Source organism: Ctenopharyngodon idella, chromosome 16, assembly GCF_019924925.1.
Source record: "Ctenopharyngodon idella isolate HZGC_01 chromosome 16, HZGC01, whole genome shotgun sequence".
Classification (NCBI taxonomy): domain Eukaryota; kingdom Metazoa; phylum Chordata; class Actinopteri; order Cypriniformes; family Xenocyprididae; genus Ctenopharyngodon; species Ctenopharyngodon idella.
The window spans coordinates 19,254,946-19,275,088 of record NC_067235.1 but is presented as its reverse complement, the minus strand read 5'-3'; the positions used below and the strand labels follow the sequence as shown (position 1 = coordinate 19,275,088).

At 36.9% G+C, this 20,143-nt stretch overlaps 2 protein-coding genes across 6 annotated transcripts; one reads left to right on the top strand and one right to left on the bottom strand.

Moving 5' to 3' along the window:
• Positions 1 to 889: 889 nt before the first annotated feature.
• On the top strand, positions 890 to 6,555 carry ebag9 (estrogen receptor binding site associated antigen 9). The gene is made up of 7 exons (XM_051866800.1): positions 890 to 1,163; positions 1,600 to 1,696; positions 1,880 to 1,955; positions 2,610 to 2,768; positions 3,017 to 3,124; positions 3,314 to 3,405; positions 5,225 to 6,555. Exons 2-7 carry the CDS (start codon positions 1,614 to 1,616, stop codon positions 5,340 to 5,342), a joined length of 636 nt encoding a protein of 211 aa, XP_051722760.1. The 5' UTR covers positions 890 to 1,163; positions 1,600 to 1,613; the 3' UTR covers positions 5,343 to 6,555.
• Positions 6,556 to 8,596: 2,041 nt separating this feature from the next.
• sybu (syntabulin (syntaxin-interacting)) lies at positions 8,597 to 20,143 on the bottom strand. Of its 5 annotated transcripts, none has more exons than XM_051866796.1 (9): positions 19,899 to 20,143; positions 19,552 to 19,594; positions 16,528 to 16,582; positions 16,148 to 16,325; positions 15,700 to 15,903; positions 13,576 to 13,675; positions 13,027 to 13,176; positions 10,625 to 10,777; positions 8,597 to 10,394 (listed from the first exon to the last, which is right to left on the bottom strand). In XM_051866796.1, exons 3-9 carry the CDS (start codon positions 16,549 to 16,551, stop codon positions 9,239 to 9,241), a joined length of 1,965 nt encoding a protein of 654 aa, XP_051722756.1. In that variant the 5' UTR covers positions 16,552 to 16,582; positions 19,552 to 19,594; positions 19,899 to 20,143; the 3' UTR covers positions 8,597 to 9,238. The 5 variants fall into 5 exon arrangements, with proteins under 5 accessions (XP_051722756.1, XP_051722754.1, XP_051722757.1 ...); XM_051866794.1 differs by having other exon boundaries at positions 10,625 to 10,780; positions 19,899 to 20,141; XM_051866797.1 differs by lacking the exon at positions 16,528 to 16,582 and having other exon boundaries at positions 10,625 to 10,780; positions 19,899 to 20,141.

Genomic DNA, 20,143 nt, shown 5'->3' with positions numbered 1-20,143 from the left:
TTCGTCCTGACCAGCGGAGAAAAAAGTAACATATACCTCGTGGTATCGCTAGACCTACAACACACCAATTAGAGTTAACCTAATATTTTCGCTCATATTTTAAGATTGCTGGTTGCCATTCTAGCCTCTTATTTTATTTTTTGTATATTAAATCGACGTACACGGTCCATTATAATGTGGGCCGTTGATTATTTTTGTGAAACACAAACAGAGCCAGAAGTGTATTGAAAAACATTGCTTTGATGATATTTATCCTAAATATAACATAATATATTTATAACGTAAATAAATAATTTCAGATCAATTTAATCACTGATCACTGTCATATATATTTATCTCGTATAATTTTATCATCCACTGTCCGTTACTAAAATTACTGTGTGCGTGAATTATATTTAGATTTTTTTGTATTTATATTTTGAAAAAAAAATGAAAAAAATTTATATTTTCAAGCACGGACTTTTATTCTGTGGTATAGCTGAACATTTAAAACGTCCCTTAAATATTGCGCAAAATAGCCTAACATGCGGGTTGCCAGGTTGCAAATCCGTTCTAACCCACGTTGTTGAACAAAATCATATTGTTTGACAAAACCTTACAGATGATTTTATATAAGTTTATTTGAAATTGTAATTTTATTTTATATTTCAGTTTCTCTGCAAGAACAACGTGACTAAGTATTCGTACAAAACAACCCTGGTTAATTATTCTTCTTGCCTATATATCACTGGTCTATGTAGCACAAATACAGAACCAGTACGAACAGGTGTGTTTCTTTTTTTGTGCAAAAACAAATTTTTTCTTAGTACAAATTGTGTATTTGCGTCTTTTGCTGACACCAAAAATTATTACACGTTTTAATCCAGGGATATTATTTTATGCGGACAATCTGGCAACCCACGGACTACTGATCAGTTCCCTGTTGGTGTGAGATGGTACAATGAAGAGACGATGGCTGCCTGCATCAGAGTAATATGGATGAGATTGACCACCTTGATAGCCGCCATTCATGATGGTTCTGCTCTCCTAAACTCTTTCTTTGCCAAAACACACTAATCTCCCTGTTCGTGCCATCTGTAGAGATCAAGTGTTGTATTTGCATCAGTCTGCTAGCCCCGTGCTATGATTCTACCCACATCAACTCTCTTTAATTGACCTGACGGGTAAGTAACTAGATGGATCTGTACCATTTGGTAATTAATTTACCCATACAAGATCTGTGAATGAAAACTAAAGCGAAGTTACCTCATCAAGCAACAAAGATGTCAGCTGGCTATGTTAGTAGCTAACATTAGCAATTGCTATTGCAGTTCATTTGCTTCCTTGATTGTTGCTGGTAAAGGTCAATATGGCAAAATGGATGAAGCAAAAGTATATGATATAATGCTTAGTTTTTAAACCTCAGAACGGAATATTTGCAAATCCTGAAAATAACATGTTTCCAAGGACTTGGACATGGATTTTTTCAGTACCTTCATATAATCCATATGTCTGGATTGCTAATGTTGCTTGTCTTCATTTGTTTGTTTTTTAAAATTTGATGTTTCTTCTTTGAAAATATTAATTAACACACCCTCTGTGTTCTCTCTTTCTCTTTAGATATCACTCATAACATGGCCATCACACAGTTTCGCCTTTTTAAAATATGCACCTTCTTAGCATCTATCTTTTCATTCTTGAAAAGACTGATTTGCAGGTGAGAATAAATTTATTTTGTTAATTTGTTATTTTACTTATCTTGTAGATTGTCAGTCCTTAGGGCAACTGTTGACATATGGACGAGGATCCAGAGATGAACGTGACCCTTACAGAAGTGATGCTGTGATAATGCGTTTCCTCTGCTACACTATGTTTTGACTGTTGTCTTTTGTTAATGTAGGACTGGAAGGTCACGCAAGCTGAGTGGGGATCAGATCACCCTCCCGACCACAGTTGATTATTCTTCACCAAAGCAGGTCAGAAAATGCTACGTTGTAAGAAAAAACGCTATATACAGTATGGCAAAGCTTAGCTTGTATATTTTTTAGAGCTGCAAAATGAATCGAAAATTAATCAAAATCAAACACCCATGCAACCTTATTTCTAAATGACAACGATTCGGCAATGTCTGTTAAACCTTTGACAAGTACGATCAGAGCGGAACATTCAAGTCTGTGTTCTGAACCAGACAGAGCAGTTGTCAGTGTTAAGGTACGAAACAGCTTCATAAACAGCTTCTTTTCAACAACACGGTATCATTATTTCTGTGTAACAACAATTCATATTATCACAGAAGTAGGCAAGGGATAAAAGTTTATAGTTCAGATATAAACACTGATGTCTACGGTTGCAATAAAAATAGAGTAAATCGCTTTTTGAAAGTAACTTGACACTTCAAATAAAGATTGTATCATTACATCGCTACACCAGTAGGTGGCGACAAGTGAATGTATTTGTCATTGAATCATTCATTCAAGAGATTTGTTCAAAAACGCTGATTTATTCAGTAATGAAACAAGTGAAGTCTTTATGAGTGAGCCATTAAGTGTGTTCGACCTGGAAAGATGACTGTTACTAGTATTGACCTCTGCTTGATTAAACAAGTGAATATTTGTTTGTTGTATAAATAGCCGGAGATTGAGGAATGGAGCTCATGGGATGAGGAAGCTCCTACGAGTATCAAAATTGAAGGTGGTAACGGGATAGTTCCACCTCCACAAAATGAAGGTGAAGAGGAAGAGCCGGACTATTTCAAAGACATGGCTCCCACCATCAGGAAAACACAAAAAGTAGGTTCATTATTTGGTTTAATGGAAGAAATTCAAGAAAATCTTGTGGCTTTGTGAATAACAGTTTTCATCTTGTGATGAAAAACGGGGCAAATGTTGTAGCCCTGGTGCAGTGGTAGTGCTGACCTTCTCAATCCCATTTTTCCGTTCAAATATATTATACACTTCCCCAAACTTTTGTCTATACAGTATTATTATTATTATTAATAATGTAGAATATAATATATATTTTGTGCTTTTTTTTCCAGATTGTCTTGAAGAAAAGGGAACCTCTGAATTTCTCTATGCCAGACAGCTCCTCGGGTTTCTCCAGCCGACTAGCCGCCACTCAGGACATGTCCTTCATTCAGCCCTCTGTGAGTACAAAGTAACAATTGATACGAAGTAACAATGTTAGTCACACAGTTCTTGTGACTCTAGATCAGCAAAAAGAGAGAATTTATGGAGAATAATTCTTTATCTGACTGCAACTCCATCAACTCACATTACTTTATTTGGTGGACCAAATTATACAACATTTACAAAACACTCTCTGTGGGCTGTAGGCGGAGCTGGGGGACCTTGACACCTGGCAGGAGGACTCCAATGCCTGGGAGGATGAGGCAGATGCAGCCTGGGATGCAGAAGAAGTGCTGAGGTATGGTTCATTACCAACAGACTGTGAGGTGTTCCCCAATTTTATATTGGGTTAGACAATGAAATTTAAAGAGCTGGTTTTAGACTACAATAATTTATTAGTATGGTGTAGGGCCTCCTTTTGCAGCCAATACAGTGTCAGTTTGTCTTGGGAATGACAGATACAAGTTCTTCAGGCTGGCCAGAGGGATTTTGAGCCATTCCTCTTCTAGAACAGTGGCCAGGTCACTATGTGATGCTGGTGGAGGAAAACGTTTTCTGACTTGCCCGATCATGAATATTGACATTGTGGAGCTCCCCACAAACCGTTTTGGTGGAAACAGGAGAGTCGAGGTGCACATTTAATTCTTCAGTGAGTTGGGCAGCTGTGGTTTTATGCTTTTTTGGATATAATCCGATGTGGTTCATCCTATGTTGTAGTTACCCGAAATTACCCTGGATACCATAGCTCTCGAGTCTCGATACACCACAAAGACTTGCTGTCCTGGTCACAGATGAGCCTGCTAATTGCTTTGTTAATTCAACCTTCACACTCTGCTCTTACTGATGGAATGTAAAATCAGCGGTATCAAATTTTCATATCACAATAATTGCAGAAGATTTTATCACAGTATACGGTATTATCGTGATATTGAATTAAAAAAAAAAAAAAAAAAAAAAAAATTTGTTCTCCTAACAGGTTAAATAACTCCTTAAAACAAAAAGAACTCTGAACATTTAAATACAATAAAACAGTACACTAAAAATGTATAAAGTAAACAAATGTTTCACAGATTAAAGTGCTAAAGAACAATTTGTAACACTAAGGTCAATAAGGTCCCATTAGTTAACGTTAGTTAATACATTAACATTAACTAACTATGAGCAATATCTACATTTGTTACCATTTGTTACAGAAGTTATTATTCTTTGTTAACGTTATTTAATAAAAATACAACTGTTCACTGTTCATGTTAGCTCAGGTCCATTAAATAATAACAGATTCAACTTTTGATTTTTATAAAGTGTTAGCAAATGTTAAAATTAACATTAACCAAGATTAAATAATGCCTTTAGAAGTATTTTTCATCGTTAGTTCATATTAACTAATAAATTAACAATAATAAAGAATAAGAACATTTTCAATCAATATCTAGGGCATGTTTAAGTCCAGATTAAAATGTAAAAAATGTTTAAGTTCGAAAATAAACAGTTATTAAGTCTTTAAGATTTGGTGCTGAACAGCTGTTTGGCTGTTTAAAACATTTAAATACCTTTCAGAAAAAGAAAGCGCAGCAGCTTTGTTTACAACGGCTGCGTTCTGCTGTTCCACAAGCGCCATCTACTGTCAGACAGTGAACGTCATTTTCATTCAGTTCGTCTGCTTCACTCGTTCCGCCATTTTGCTCATGCGTGTTGGGGTTGTATTAGTGTATATCGGCACATGTCTAGTCAGACGTTACAGTTGTTTAGAAATCAGCTCAGCAGATACTGTGCGAGCCTGGCAATAACACATAATTCACTCTGAGGAAGAATTTGTTTGTGTTCTGGTTGTTTTTGTCCACTAGGTGTCAGTGTACAATCACAGATGATTTCAATCTGCACTGCATTGTGCCAGTCCTTGACTAAGCTTTACTTTGATCTATCATGTATCACATCATATTTGAAAGGTCATGCTTGTTTATTGTTTTTTCCCCCCTCAATTTCACTGAAATTACGTGTCTACCTATTTAAGTGTCAGTACTTTAATGTGAAAAGTGCACTGCATACATCATAAATATCTCTCTAAATTGACCATAAATGCAATGGAATTGATCTTTCTCTGTCTATCCTGAACACAGGCAGCAGAAGTTGGCTGAGAGAGAGAGACGGGCCATGGAGCAACAGAGGAAGAAAATGGAGAAAGAAGCACAGAGAATGATGAAAAAAGAGCAGAAGATCGCTGTCAAACTTTCATAACATTAATATAGCGCACCGGACACTCAAAACAACAGCCAAACAACTGTTCATATTACATTTTACTTTGTTTTGTCCTGCCCTCCACACTGCTGTCTTCAACTCTTCCGGATAATTTTTTTTTTAGTCCATCAGATGTCTTTTTTGTGTGTGTGTGTGTATGCGCGTGTGTGTGTGTGTTTGTTTCTTTTGGGATTTTTTTTATTTATGTTTTTTTTTTTTTTTTTTTTTTGCATTGGACAACACAGCACAAAAAATCTTTCCTTTCATTTATGAGTTATGACTGTTCTCTGACTAGAAGTTTTTTTTCTGTCAGTATTTATAACACTTGAACGATTTTGTCCAGAATAATTTTAGATAAGGAATTCCGTTCGTTTTGGTTTGTACATTTTTTTTTTTTTTTTTTTTTTTTTTTTTTGTTGTTTTTGCCTTTTTTCCCACCTGTTTTTCTTCATCAAAGTCTTGTAATCGTGCTTTAAACACTGAACCTCACTAGAAATGAGTGATTTCAGTATTTCAAAATAATCAACAAATTTATGCAACCTTGAGTTTCTGCTCTCCACATTCTATTTAATCTGGTACCATTCAGTTTACCTGATAATCATGCTCTTAATTGTATAATTAAGAACTTCAAGACCTTATATTTTGATCTTGATTTTTATAAACACAAAATTGATTTGGGTCATCTGTGTATAAGAGTTAAATAATTGTCAGTGGTAATGGAGAGCAGAGATGTACAGTATGTACTGAGACTCGAGGAGAGCGCTTTTTAGAGATGTGGGTTGGTCGTCATGGAAACGTTGAAATTTTAAAATATCCAAATTGGCAACCAAACCATCTTTTATCTTTAGTAAGACTGGAAAGATCATTAACTGAGATGAACATTCACCATTTATTTTAAGGGACTTTCACCAGGGGAATAACTTTGTGTCTTTAACTATTAAAGAATTTCCCATCTCTTAAAAATATATAAATTGATCATGGTTTTTTGATAAAATGATGATGGTGAGCTGAAATTAATCTCTGCATGCTGTGATTATTAAGGAACGAGAAGCCATGAGAGCCACATGCACAGATAAACTGAATGAAAAACTGAATAAAATCTCATTTTTTGTTATCATTTATGTTTCCCCCTCATGCATGCTCATGCCTTTTTAAGTTGTTTTTACAATTTTGCACAGTCCAGCCTTAGCTGTAATAAACATTTGGATATCTGTTCAGTGGTTTATTTGTATTCGGAGGGTTTCAGAATCTTCTACATTTCTTCATCAAAAAAAGAAAAGGAAAAAAAACCATGCTCATTGTGCTATGGTAAAGATGATGTCTTGGGGTTTTTTTGAACATAATCAGCAATACAAGACTTTATTCAGTCTGTTTGTTCCCAGACTGTTAAACTGTTCAATCAGCATCATAAAGCTGTCATAATTTGTGATATTCAAGGTCAGACGCATTGTCCGGACCGGTGGAATATTCCAGCTCTGAGAATGTGATGTCATAATCCCCATCTGCCTCAGCAACGCCCCCCCGGCCGACCAATCCTCCCACAGCCTGACCCACTTACACGGAGAGAGGAAAATAAAGTATGACTGAATTATACATTACATGCTGTCTTCTGCAGCTCTGCGCATCTTTTCGCACCTCACTTGGGTTTCACAAGCGTTTGTCTTTGTAATCAAGACTTCTGGATCATGCTCATTAAATAAAATGTATATAAACACTGTTCAAATATTTTATGCACCAAAAATGTAACATACAAATGCAACAAGAGGGGAAAAAACACCAACAAAATCATATTAGCACTGTTATCTTTTTAACAGTGTTATCAGATTTCCCCATTACTTATCTACAAGCTAACTGTAGTGTCTAACTGGGCTAACAGTACATAACAGCAAGCATTTGCTCAGTCTTGACATTTTGTGAATGCAGGGCTGCATGTTATGCAACAGTCAAGTCCCATCTGTTAACAGATGCACTGTGCATTCTTCAGGCAGCCCAGGGTTCCACACTTGCTGTGTAATGGTTGGTCTCAGCTTCTGAGTGTAGCAGTGCTTAGGTTCATACTGTATATTCCATATATTTTGTATTACATGTATATATAATGTTTTGGTTGTGTGTGTGTGTGTGTGGTCCTGGTATTCCCTACTTTATGGGGAACAAATGTCCCCACAGGAAATACCAGTACATTTTGACCTTTTGGGGATATTGTTTTGGTCCCCATGAGGGAAAACAGCTTATAAATCAAAGAATAATCTTTTTTGAAAATCTGAAAATGCAGAAAGTTTTCTGTGATGGGTAGGTTTAGGGGTAAGGTTAGTGTAGGGGGGTAGAATATACAGTTTGTACAGTATAAAAATCATTACATCTATGGTCCACATAAAACATGGAAACCCAACATGTGTGTCTGTGGGGGTCCTGAGCAGGTCTGTCGCTGCCTACAGGATTTCTCTTAAAACATATTAAAGTTTAAAACCTCTGAACAGTTGCTTCATCAAGTAAGGGCACTTTATGTCCCAGGGGGCATTTTTTATTATTATTATTTTATCATTTTTGTTATATGAAGGTCAAAGTAGAACAGTCTTACAAACTTCTTAAAAAAGGCAACTATCACTTATATACAGAACAATTTCATTTTTTAATCAGGATGTTGTCAAATGATGAAAAAAAGTGTAAAAAAAAATATTATTTGTGTACATAAACAAAATGCTAGCTATGAAATTCATTGGCAATTTTATTATATTTAAAATACAATGTTATGAAACAATGTTGGAAAGGCCACTGTAGGTATGGCACAGACATGACATAACTATTTTCTGGTTTGTTAAAATATTTCTTTTATAAACAAGTAGCTTTCTAAAGAAACTTCATATTGTGAACTGCAAAAAATTAAACTGCATTAATCTAGGATTAAAGCTAATCCTGGAGATTAAGACTCACTTTAACTCACTTTGCTGGGCAGATCACAGCATTAAACCTTTTTCTCTAGAATAAAACATCACTTTCATTCTTGGGTTTTGGAGATTTTTGTTATATTTATTTAAAAATGTATAAATATGAGATACAGCTGAAAAGCAGGCCCAGATAATCTACCAACTGTTTTTGCAAGAAAACATGCAAATAGTTGGGGATGTGCACTTTATAAATGACACTCATTAAATTCTGTAGAGCAATCCACGGGCATGAATTTACAGTGTGCCTACCTACTAATAAGACAAGTTTAAACATTAGACAACTTTACCACACAACAAAAAAGGCCAAAATTGAAGGGGTTTTCCATGCTTTAATAATAAATATAATGATATACATTTGATATAAACAAAAATATTGCACATAGCTTAGGCACATAACAAGTGTTCGCTTTTGCAAGTACTGCCTTTCAGGAAAACGTCAGTTTACAGAGCAACATGTAAAAGCTCTAAATCCAAGGAGAGAAATACGGTTTCACTTAACACAAAACGCTGAACACATTTAAGCTTTGGCAGAAGGTTTTAGTTCTTTTGGAACACAAGTGACATTTTAACTACAACAAAAACAACGGTCAACTGACAGTCAACCCCTATTGTCACTCCAAATGCCACTCCAGTCAAAAAGCAGGGAATAGCAGTCAGCAAAGAACAAGACTTGAGCAACATAACCACCTACATGATCAGATTCTGCAAAAATATTTATATATATTTATATATACACAAATATAAGGGCAATAAACAAAAAAGACAAAAGTCCCTTTATATCCCCTTAAATTCATCCATTGTGCCTCAGCTGGCAAAAACACACAGTGCAAAGTAGGAATGTCACAACTAAACGAAAATAAGTGTATGCGTATAATCACAGGTGTGCAAAAACACAATTTCTACTTGAAGATGAAGTTTAAGTGCTCTTGTTGTACATGTGGGTGAGGGCCACTAAGTGTCTGGCCCGTGAGAGACATGGCGGAGTGAGTGCAATCCCATAACGCAACAGCCTCGAATCAAAGCTGCAATGTTGTACACTGGAGCCCCTCCAACCAAACCGTGCTGCGAGTAGAGCCACGCTACGGTGGGCAGAACAGGTGCTGCCACAGCAACCAGATCGACCAAGAAGTTGTTGCTCCAGTGGCTTTTCTCCACCACTGCCATGCTAGATGTGTTCTTTGAACTCTTCAGGTCGAAATTCAGCTCCTCCATGAACTGGGGACTCATTTCGGACTCGGAAATGCACAGACCGGAATCACTAGGAGCATTTTGGGCAGTGCTGGAGCAAATGAGGCCAACATCTTTGACTTCTTCATCTCGTGCATTAGGTAATTTCTCCTTCTTTATGGGTTTTTGTGCTTCAGGCAAGTCCTCAAACTTTTTGGGAACCTGAGCTGAAGGTAATTCCTGGGATTGGTGGGGAGAAGTAATAAGGAGGCCAGAGAAGCCACCACCCTGGAGCTTTAGCAGCTGGAAAAGGAGAGCTTGGAGATCAGCAGTGTAGATCATGTCATCCGTCTGGACACCTTTATCTTCTGCACCAAAGGGGTCGCTTGAGATATGCTCCTCTGTGCTCTTTTCCGAGACACTCGGCTCCAAGGTGGACAGTCCTGGTTGGGGAATGATCTTGGTGCCACCGTCCTGGCTGGAATCGACTGCAGTGGACATGAGAACCTGCTCCAGAATCTCTGCTCGGTTTGCCATCTCGTCACTGGCTAGCAGCTCACTATCAGCCATCTCCTCCACTGCTTGTTCTTCACCATGTAGCTCCATCTCCAGCTTGCCTTCAGTAGATCTTTCCGGACACTCACAGAAGTCCAACGTTGGCTCATCCTGTAAGTTGCAGCCATTCTGCGCCAACTCCATGCTGTGGAGCAAGGACTCCAGCTTTCTGTTTTGGATGTTTATGTCGATGAAGTACTTCTGGATGCCCTTGTCCTTCTCCATGAGGCTGTTCTTCATGGTTTCCACCACTTGGCGCAGCTGCTTGATCTCTTTGCGTGCTTCTTTAAGAGCAAGCTGAGCTTCCACACGGTGACATTCCTCCTCTATCCAGTCCTCCCTCATGCGCCCCAGTTGGGACTTCAGCTCCTCAATCTCAGACTCCCTGTAACCCATCAATGTGATATCAGTGTTGGAATTGTGTCAGAGCTCCCTAGGGAATTGCAATTAAAAATCTCATTTGTTTCATTTTTAGTTGAATAACTTGACTTCAATGACGCTTTTTCTGGTAGTTTTTGTATTAATTTTTTGTTCTTAAGGGAGTCCCCTAACTATTCCAATCAATTTGAACACAGAGTGATATATTAGCCAATGTATGTCAAAGCAGAGTCTTACCGGTCACAGACTGTGTTCTGTGAGTCTCTGAGCTTGGTCTTCAGGTGTCGTATGGCTACCTCTTTCTGCTGTAGGGGGGTAAGGTACTGCTCTGGATTGGGAGGCTTGATGCCATGATTGTCTCTGCAGGAATGATAGCGCACAGGAGTGGTTCTTCTGAAAGTAAAAAAAAAAAAAAAAAAAAAAAAAAACACGTTTACCTTTTTAAAATGTAATGCAGCATGGTATTATGAAAGCTACAACAAGAGCTTAAAGGGTTAGTTCACCCAAAAGTGAAATTTCTGTCATTAATTCCTCACCCTTGTGTTGTTCCACATCTGTAAGACCTTCATTCATCTTTGGAACACAAATGGAGATATTTTTTTAATGAAATCTGAGAGGTTTTTGTCCCTCCATAAAGATCCGATGCAACTACCACTTTCAAGGTCCAGAAAGGCAGGAAAGACATCATTAAAAGTACTCCATGTGACTCCAGTGGTTTAACCTCAATTTTATGAAGCGACGTGAATACTTTGTTAGTGCAAAAAACAATTTACCACTTTATTTGCAAAATAATATTATCCAAACTGTGTTCACACAACGTCAGCTTTCTCATGAACACAAAACGCATGTGTAGTGGTGCTCTCGTGAACGTGCTTTACAGGTCAATATTTTCGTAAATAAAGGGGTAAATTATGTTTTTAGCACTTGCGTCACTTTAAAAATTGAGGTTAAACCACTGGAGTCACATGGAGTACTTTAATGATGTCTTTCCTACCTTTCTGGACCTTGAAAGTGGTAGTTGGTTTGGATCTCTATGGAGAGACAGAAAGCTCTAAGATTACATTAAAAATATCTTTATTTGTGTTCCAAAGATGAACGAAGGTCTTACTGATGTGGAACAACACGAGGGTGAGTAATTAATGACAGAATTTTAATTTTTGAGTGAACTAACCCTTTAAGTAATAAACCAGGGGTGGCGAACGTCGGTCCTGGAGAGCCTCAGTCCTGCAGAGTTTAGCTTCAACACTGATAAAAACTCACCTGCCTATAGCTTTATAGCAACCCTTCAGACCTTATTTAGCTTGTTCAGGTGTTTGATTAGGGTTGGAGCTGATCTCTGTAGGACTGTGGCTCTCCAGAACCGACGTTAACCACCCCTGTAATGAATTACATGGCCTGTTTCCATCCAAATGCAAAATCTAAAATGTTCAAGCTTTTCGAATATGAAAAATGAAAAACTTCATAGCACATACATTACACAAGTCACCACAACTAACTTTAGTTTGTCAATTAAATTTGGTTTATGTCAGTGGTTCTCAACATGGGTCGTGACACAAATATGGACTGCAGATGTGTTTAGATTGAGTCATGGTCAATAGGGGAAAAAAAAAAAAAACAAAGATAAAAATAAAATAAAAAACAACAATCATGCATTAGATAGCAAAATATAAAAAAAAAAAAAAAGTGAAATATATATATATATATATATATAAAATTTAAGGATATTTCTTTTATGATAGACAATTTTATTACTGTCACCATTTGATCTCAAAAGAAAGAAAGAAAGACACACACACTCCATTTTGCTGCTTTTTTTTAATCCAAGCACAGAATGTGTGTGCTCTGTAATGCCTGCCTGGGCTTCTCCATAGTCCTTGTTTGTTCTTCTATTGTTCCATCTCTGGCACAGATGCAAATTTGACTTCAAAGCAACATAGCAGGTTGCTAGGAGATTGTGCCTCTAGTCTTGTTGGCTGCTAACAGGGCCATTGCTTTGACACTCTTTCTTTCTTTCTTTCTTTTGAGATCAAATGGTGACAGTAATAAAATTGTCTATCATAAAAGAAATATCCTTAAATTTATTATATATATATATATATATATATATATATATATATATATATATATATATATATATGGAAGATACATATATCAGAATAAACCAAAAATCACTCCTTTCCAACATGTTAACAAGAATACCCACTGGTTTTCTTAACCTCATCCCATAAAAGGGAAAGTTAAAAAGTCAAAAACACCACATCATGCTATTTAACAAGCAAAACAACACACCCTGACTGTGCACACATGAAATATTAATGCCTCCCTCACCCTCTCTACAAAAATTTGGCACTGAAAAACACTTTACTCCTATCAGCCAGTCAACGGATTTGCTGTCTGCGTGGGCAAAATGAGAGCAGACAGTTTTGTCAAAATCCCCTCAAAGCCTCGCAGAGCCAAACTGTGACCAATCTAATCCTTTATTCTGCGAAGAGTTTGAGGACATGATAACACTCTCTATCTGTATGGTGCTTGAGCTCTGCATAGAACATATTGGCGATTACTATGTTCTCAACTTCATGTCCGTGTCCTCAGCCTCCTGTCTGTCTGTCTGTTTGTTTGTTTCTGCCCCTGGTCCATACCTTCTGGTAGAGCTTGAGTTGCTACTGCTGTTGGTGATGGAAGGGGCTTTGGGGGGCGTCCTGTATGGGGCATAAAGCTCTGCGTCACGAGGGGCGGTGGGGCTTCCTGCAGGCTTGAATACAGGCAGGCTCCTGATGTGAGGCCCACGGCTGAGGGAGATAAGAGCAAGCAAACAGGACAGGACAGTGTCATGATAGGCAAGACACGTAGGCTATATTTGGAATAAAAAACAACCATGCAACTCATTCTTTCAGAATGCATGGAACTTGAACTTCCATTATCAGCGTGATGTTTTGTAAATTTTTGTATAACTGTACGCCATTTACTGAATTTAGCATGCATGTAATAAGATCATGTGACAACAATGTTGCATTGTTTAATGCATACTGTTTTAAACATATTATAAAAAACGTAATAAGTTTTTTTTTTTGTTTGACTCAACATGCAAAACTGTAATATCCCTTGCAAGAAATATCAAATCAAATATAAACAAATATCAGCCATCTTGTATTAGGCTACAGATACATAAAATAAAGCATAAACCATACCTGCGAGAAGATGAAATCTTCCCTGCGGAGTTGCTGGGCAGAGTTTCACGAGTCTTGTAGCTTCCGGTGCTGCTAGATGAGCTGAAATCTGTCTCGCTGCCTACAACACATAAAAATGGAGATCAAAAGCTTAAAGTTTCTTCTAAAAAGTCTTCAACATCAGCAAAACTTATCCAAGGGTATCCAAAAAAGACAGTGTGGAAGTAGAGACTTCAAACCTGCCAAATGCACAACCCGAGCACGTTTCCAATTAGCATATTTTCAGTAGCCAGATCAAAAAGGCTTGTCAGAGGATATAGGGTTACACACTTCTGTGATGAACACTGCCTGCTTCCATTATGGAAGAACTAAAGCTGGGAAAGTCAAAGACTGAATCTTTCAGAGACAGAGGAATCCTTCACATTGGATTTCTCTCAGACTTTTGTGTAAGCTTGAATATCACCTTACCTGCAGCAACCATTATCTTTTCCAGTTAGCTTTTGCACTTAGACCACTGTTTTTGCTTTGACAGCCATTCAAAAGTAATGTATTCTATCTTGCAAGCAACATATTAATTGCAAAAAAAAAAAAAAAAAAATCTCAAAGTGATCTCAAAGTTTTTTCCAAGAATATACACACCTGAGAAGCATCTCTTTCCTTTTGACAAAACCATGATAAAGTGTACTTTTTTAAATGTGCTAACTATCTACCTAACTAACCAACCAAATAACCAAACAAATGTGACTAACTCACTAACAATTACAAAATTGTGCAGTTGCTCAATACAAATCAAGCTCAAATGCTGTGAATTCTTACAAACAGTGGGAGGAGCCAACTACATTTAATTGCACTGATTGGCCATCTACAAGCCAACCAATCAGTGGCCTCTATGAGACAGGGTAATCAAGCACATGGCACCTGCTGCTTCCTGGATTGTTTTGCCTCCACTTATTTGTTTTCAAGAAAAGACTTCAGAGAAACCCAGTCTCAAGAACACCTAAATGGATTAAACAGGCAGGTGTGACCAACACATTAAATAAATTAATTACTCATCATACTTTTAAAATAGGAAACGGAGAGATGGGAAATAAGAGAGAGAGAAATAAGAGAGTTTTCATGTTTGTACTTGCACCCCAGTGGACGTGCACGCTTGCACACAAGTTGATAAGGATTTCATGCACAAACTGTCCTTGTACTATTCATGGTTGTTTATGTGACTAACCAAACATTAAAATTCTAAACCCAGTGATTCTAATTTGACATACTTTATTGAATGCATAAAACATGCAGTTCTATAAACAAAGTGATTGTAAAGTGTCCTTTAGCACTATATAAAATATCATAATAATAATAATAATATATTATTATCAAGGCTTGACATTAACACCCACCAAATGCGGGTGGATTTCAGCAGTAGTGTGTAACGCATTCACTCCTATTAGCCACTTTCGTGGGTTGAATATTAAATATAATATAAACATTTTTTAACTGTAGTCGTCTAAAAAGGCATCTGAAATAATAAACTAAGTGTAATGTAATGTTGTCAAAAATATAGATTTTTCGATACATATTGATACTGTAATATCTGAAACGCTTCCAATACTCGCTGTCTCGCTCTCTCATCCCTCCGACAGCGAGTTGACACACAAACCTGCCTCCCCTCACTCACTCATTTAATTTGCTATGGATGAATATTGTTAGTGTCACAGGGCATGAATTCCCACAGATTTTGCCGCATAAATCTGCCTCTCAGTACTAAACTGAGTTTTTTTTTCGCTGCTTATTGCACTTAAACAGTCAAATACACACAAAATGATGCCGGTCTTGGCGAGTATTTATGTAAACACAGTCAGTTATGTTTTAAATTAATGCAAACAGTTGAGAAACAAAACGCATGTGTAACAATATAATGGATCTGCGTGTCAGGTCCTAAAGTGACAGCAGCCTAATATATCTGCTGCCAAATTATGAGATAATATTAAAAATATCTATATATCCATTTTTCCTCATAGTATCAATGTCAAAATTGTGGCACAGTGGCTGGTGAGCAAAATAGTTAATGTCAAGCCCTGATTATTACTTTTTTTTTTTTTTTAAATAACTTTTAGAATAAAAAAGTAGCTAATATTGCAGAAGTAAAATTACCTTTATGCATGATGGAGGCACGCTGTTGCTTCTCTCTCTTGTGCTTCTGTGTGGGTGTGCTCCACTCAGCAACTACGTTCATCCGAACTCTCTTCACCTTGACCTTGCGCTCTCCCAGAGAGGGTGAACCCAGTGGGCTGTTGTCAGAGCCTGAGGGGGTTTTGGTTGGCGATGCACATTGACTGCTTGGGCATCCAGTATCATCTGAGAAGACAGAAACAAGTGTAAATACTGCTCTACAATGATGTAACACCCATTTAAAGGTCATGCTAGTGTGCTTTTCCTTATCAGAGAGGTCGAATGTATTAGGAAATCAACACACAAACTCCAGAGCAAATAATGACATTTCAGGGCTCTTTTGTGATCTAATGCTACATTATACTTGGAAAAAAATTCCCAAGTATCCTATCAGGATGGTGTGGGGTCATGGCAACCTCATGTGGCCTACCTGAGGACAGGCTGTTTGGACTGATGGTTCTTTTCGAGTGCTGGGAGCTAATGTCAAAATCCTTGCTCTCCTCTTCTGACAGTGGCATGTTGGATACAGATGACTCCTTCGCTTTAGTACGCAAGGGGTGGAGGACAAATCGAGGGATACGGCTGCGCATGCTTCCCTTTTCCTTCACCTGCAGGAAATGGTGGGGCTATGATTACATAGAGACAAGCAACCTACAGCCAGCATCTGAGGTGAGTTATTTAAAGCTGATATTGAGCTGAATTATGCTTTGGTCCTTAAAGTTATTTGAGTATCCAATGTAAGTCTTGCATGCATGCCACTTGTCTCGCTGTAAGGAAAATGTGTTATTTAAAGTTAAGATAGTAAAGCACCTCATACGTCTGCAAAGGTCCCATTCTTCTTAAATAGGGAATACTTCAAATAAAACTGTAAAAAATAAGGAAACATGTTGCTTGAGCGTGATGGTATGACAAACAAAACAGAACAAAGAAAGATAATAGTGTACAAAAGTAGGTCATAACACAAGATGCCAGGCTGCTTTAACCCAATTTATGAATGGCTCTATAAATAGATTATAGCTTATGGCTGAAGCTAAAGTATGATAAAGTATAATTCTATATTGTCCATAAAATACAATAAAAATTGTCAAGTCTTGTTTTCTATCCCAACATTTTTTTCGCGGTGTCATCTGTTTCAGCCACCCACTAAATCTAAATTAATTTCACTAGTACTTGGAATTTAAACTGCATGAACTCTTATTATAAATTAAACTGATCCAGTGCTCTAATTTAACATGATTCATTTGATGGTCAGTGAATTTACTGAGTGTTATGTAAAAGGCTTTGCACTTTGAGAAGGAAGTAATATTGTCAATTTAATCCTTGTCCGTTTTGAGAGATGATAAAACCCCACCCTTCTGGTTAACTTATTTAACTGCTTTGGGTGTTCCAGATCTGCTTATAACTAACAGACCAAAGCCCAGCGGCTGAATAATTTAATATAATGTATCACGCTTGATTGACTGACGTCATTGGTCCATTTCCTGTTGTTAGTGGTGTCTGTTGTGGTTGTGTGCGACTTGTTTTTCAGCATCTTTTTGATGTTGGTTATATAAGGGTTAGAGTTGCTTTCAGTGCGGATGACGTAATTGACCACTTAAGGTTCACGCTTGTTGCATAGCTGCGTTCTTGCCTCTTTCCATTTTGTATCCGGATGTCATGTTTCATTACAAAAGATGTCAAAGCACAACCTTTATGTAAGTTTCCCATTCCTTTCGGCTATGGAAAACATGCTACTTGATTTTGAGTATCTTATGTCACTGCATTCTTTTAAATTATGCAAGTATTTTGCTACTTTTTAAAAATGTTTATACTTCATTTAAAGAAAAAATATGTTTACTAAAGTTTTTTTTTTTTTAATGTTCTGAAAATGTACACTAGTACCATTCAAATGTTTGGGGTCGGTAATATTTTTTTATTATGCAAGAAATTAATACTTTTACACAACTGTTTTCAACATTAGGCAGCAAATCAGCATATTAGAATGATTTCTGAAGGATCATGTGACTGAAGACTGAAGTAATGATGCTGAAAATTCAGCTTTGCCATCACAGAAATAAATTACACTTTTAAATATATTAAAATAGAAAACAGTTCTTTTAAACTGTGATAATATTTCACAATATTACTGTTTTAGATCAAATAAATGCATGCAGCTTTGCCGAGCATAAGAAACTTCTTTCACATTTATAAATCTTGCTGACCCCAAACTTTTGAATGATATTTTTCCCCCTTATTCAATTAGCTTTAAAATCAAATTGCCACTCATGGGAGCTAGACTGTTCTCTTTTGGAGCCCAAGTCAGAGCCTTAGCAACAGAACCTAGCAACAAAGATCTGGCAACACGGAAAAACAGAGCCTTTAAAGAAGCCAGATAGTGGTCAGTGACATTAGGCAGACATTCAGTCCTTAATTGATGTCTTGTGTCAGGACAAGAAGCTTAGTGTTTTTACCCCTTATCAGCCTAATAGAAAAGCTGAGACTAGTTTCAGCTTGACACAGAAGTTACTGATGTGATCTCTCTTAAATCACCTTATCCATCCTATATGGAAATGGCATGACTGGCTTGAGGTGATAAACAGGAGTGAAGTCACAGAGTTAAAGCTTATATATTCGTTGAGTCACAACAGCTTATGTAATGTACTTCTCATATTTAATTAAGAAGAATGATTTCATGCATAAAACATGACAGTAAAAACCAGCATCATCTTGCATATTATACTTTAACCCTTTTTATTTAAAATATACTGTAAATTTGAACAACTTTTCAGTTCTGACATGCAGAAATATACGTAAACAGGCTGTTCTCCAGCTAAATACCTAGTCAACACAACACATTAGCATCTAGAGACACTTTCAATCAGTTGCCTCAGCACCAGTGACTCCTCATTCTATCATTAGTCCACTAAAGCAATGATGACTCAATGTTATTGGAGACAGAGAGTAACGTGAACAAATGCATTTGCTACTGGCTTTGAGTGCTTTCTCTGCTTAATTGTTGAGCTTGACTACAGAGGACGATGCCTAAATACAGGCTGTCAGCGTACATGAGTACAAATTTAAGCAATTCCTTTTCTCTAGTTGCTTCTCTTTTCCCTAATAATCTGCACTGTGCAGCATTCCTACATTAACTCACTAGGTTTTTTGTGTGCAGCAGATGTGAAATCTCTTTTTCCAGTGAGAATTCAGTGCATCTACTCTGATACTTTTTGGTGATCTTTTCACCAGCTTTTGAGAAGACATGTTGCCCCACAAGTATTTTGCCTGGTTTAACTGAATACTGTTTCATTGGTGTTTATTTTAAGCTACTTTTTCACTATTTTTAAATCAGTTCAAATTAAAGGGATATAAATTTGTTCTGTTGAGCACAAAGGAATTACTATTCTTTTATTTTATTTATTTATTTGTTTATTTATTTTGAAGAATGTGGGAAACTGAACAGTTCTGGGGCACCACTGACTTCCAAAGTATTTTTTTCTTTTTCTACTAAGTCAATGGTGCCCCAAAGCAGCCTGGTTACAAACTTTCTTCAAAATATCGTCTTTTGTGTTCAACAGAACAAAGAAATTCATACAGGTTTGGAACAACTTGAGGGTGAGTAAATGATGGCAGAATTTTCATTTTTGGGTGAACTATCCCTTTAATTCTCGTTATTGTCAAAGGGGATTCTCGTAAAAATTCTATTTTTTATATATATATATATATTTTTTTTTTACTTAAATCAGTATAACATGCGACATATAGGCCTATAGATTATAATAATTAAAAAAGTATAAAAATCTAAACTTGCACTTTTTCTTTGAATCTCAATTTAAATCAAAGTTGATTGACAGTTACCTGACTGACAAACGTTGACGATTCTGCCCCGCCTAAACAGCAACTAAGGAACAAAAAACACGATTTAAAATAAACTCCATTACTAATTGAAAAGAGAACTTTCATTTAATCCCTATCGTTTCCTTAAATTAAACATTAATCTTACTCAAAGCGTTAAACAATAGCAGTGTTATTCAGGTTTAGAGCAAACATGTTGAATTGAGGCTTCCGTATGTCGTTTTCGAATTAAAAAATAGCCTATATCAAATAATATAGAATAACTATAACATTCATTTCGTTAATTTATGTTCGTTAAAAAACCCCGCTATGGAAAACAACAATGTGACGCAGTAAGTAAATACACTTGCCTCGAGATGGGCTGGATGGATTCCTGTGAGTGAAAGTGAAGGATGCGCAGCTCCGTATCCCTTCAAAACAACACAATGCGCGCTCTCGCTCCTCAGCTCTTGTTTTGATCTGATGTGAAGGATTCTCAGCCTCTGTCTGCGAGGGAAGCCAGATTATTCCACACAGCACATCTCAGTGCATCAGCGTATGTGCTCAAGCAGAAGAGACTGAGGACATTGACATGGCCAGTACGACGTTAATGTTC

Excerpts from the sequence above, each read along its gene's own strand:
- ebag9 (XM_051866800.1), top strand. The coding sequence starts at position 1,614 with ATGGCCATCACACAGTTTCGCCTTTTTAAAATATGCACCTTCTTAGCA. Across the intron at positions 1,697-1,879 it reads TTGAAAAGACTGATTTGCAG|GACTGGAAGGTCACGCAAGC; the intron begins GTGAGAATAAAT and ends TTGTTAATGTAG. Across the intron at positions 3,125-3,313 it reads TGTCCTTCATTCAGCCCTCT|GCGGAGCTGGGGGACCTTGA; the intron begins GTGAGTACAAAG and ends TGTGGGCTGTAG.
- sybu (XM_051866794.1), bottom strand. The coding sequence starts at position 16,551 with ATGGGACCTTTGCAGACGTATGAG. Across the intron at positions 16,326-16,527 it reads GACCTTTGCAGACGTATGAG|GTGAAGGAAAAGGGAAGCAT; the intron begins GTGCTTTACTAT and ends CATTTCCTGCAG. Across the intron at positions 15,904-16,147 it reads TCCAAACAGCCTGTCCTCAG|ATGATACTGGATGCCCAAGC; the intron begins GTAGGCCACATG and ends CTGTCTTCTCAG.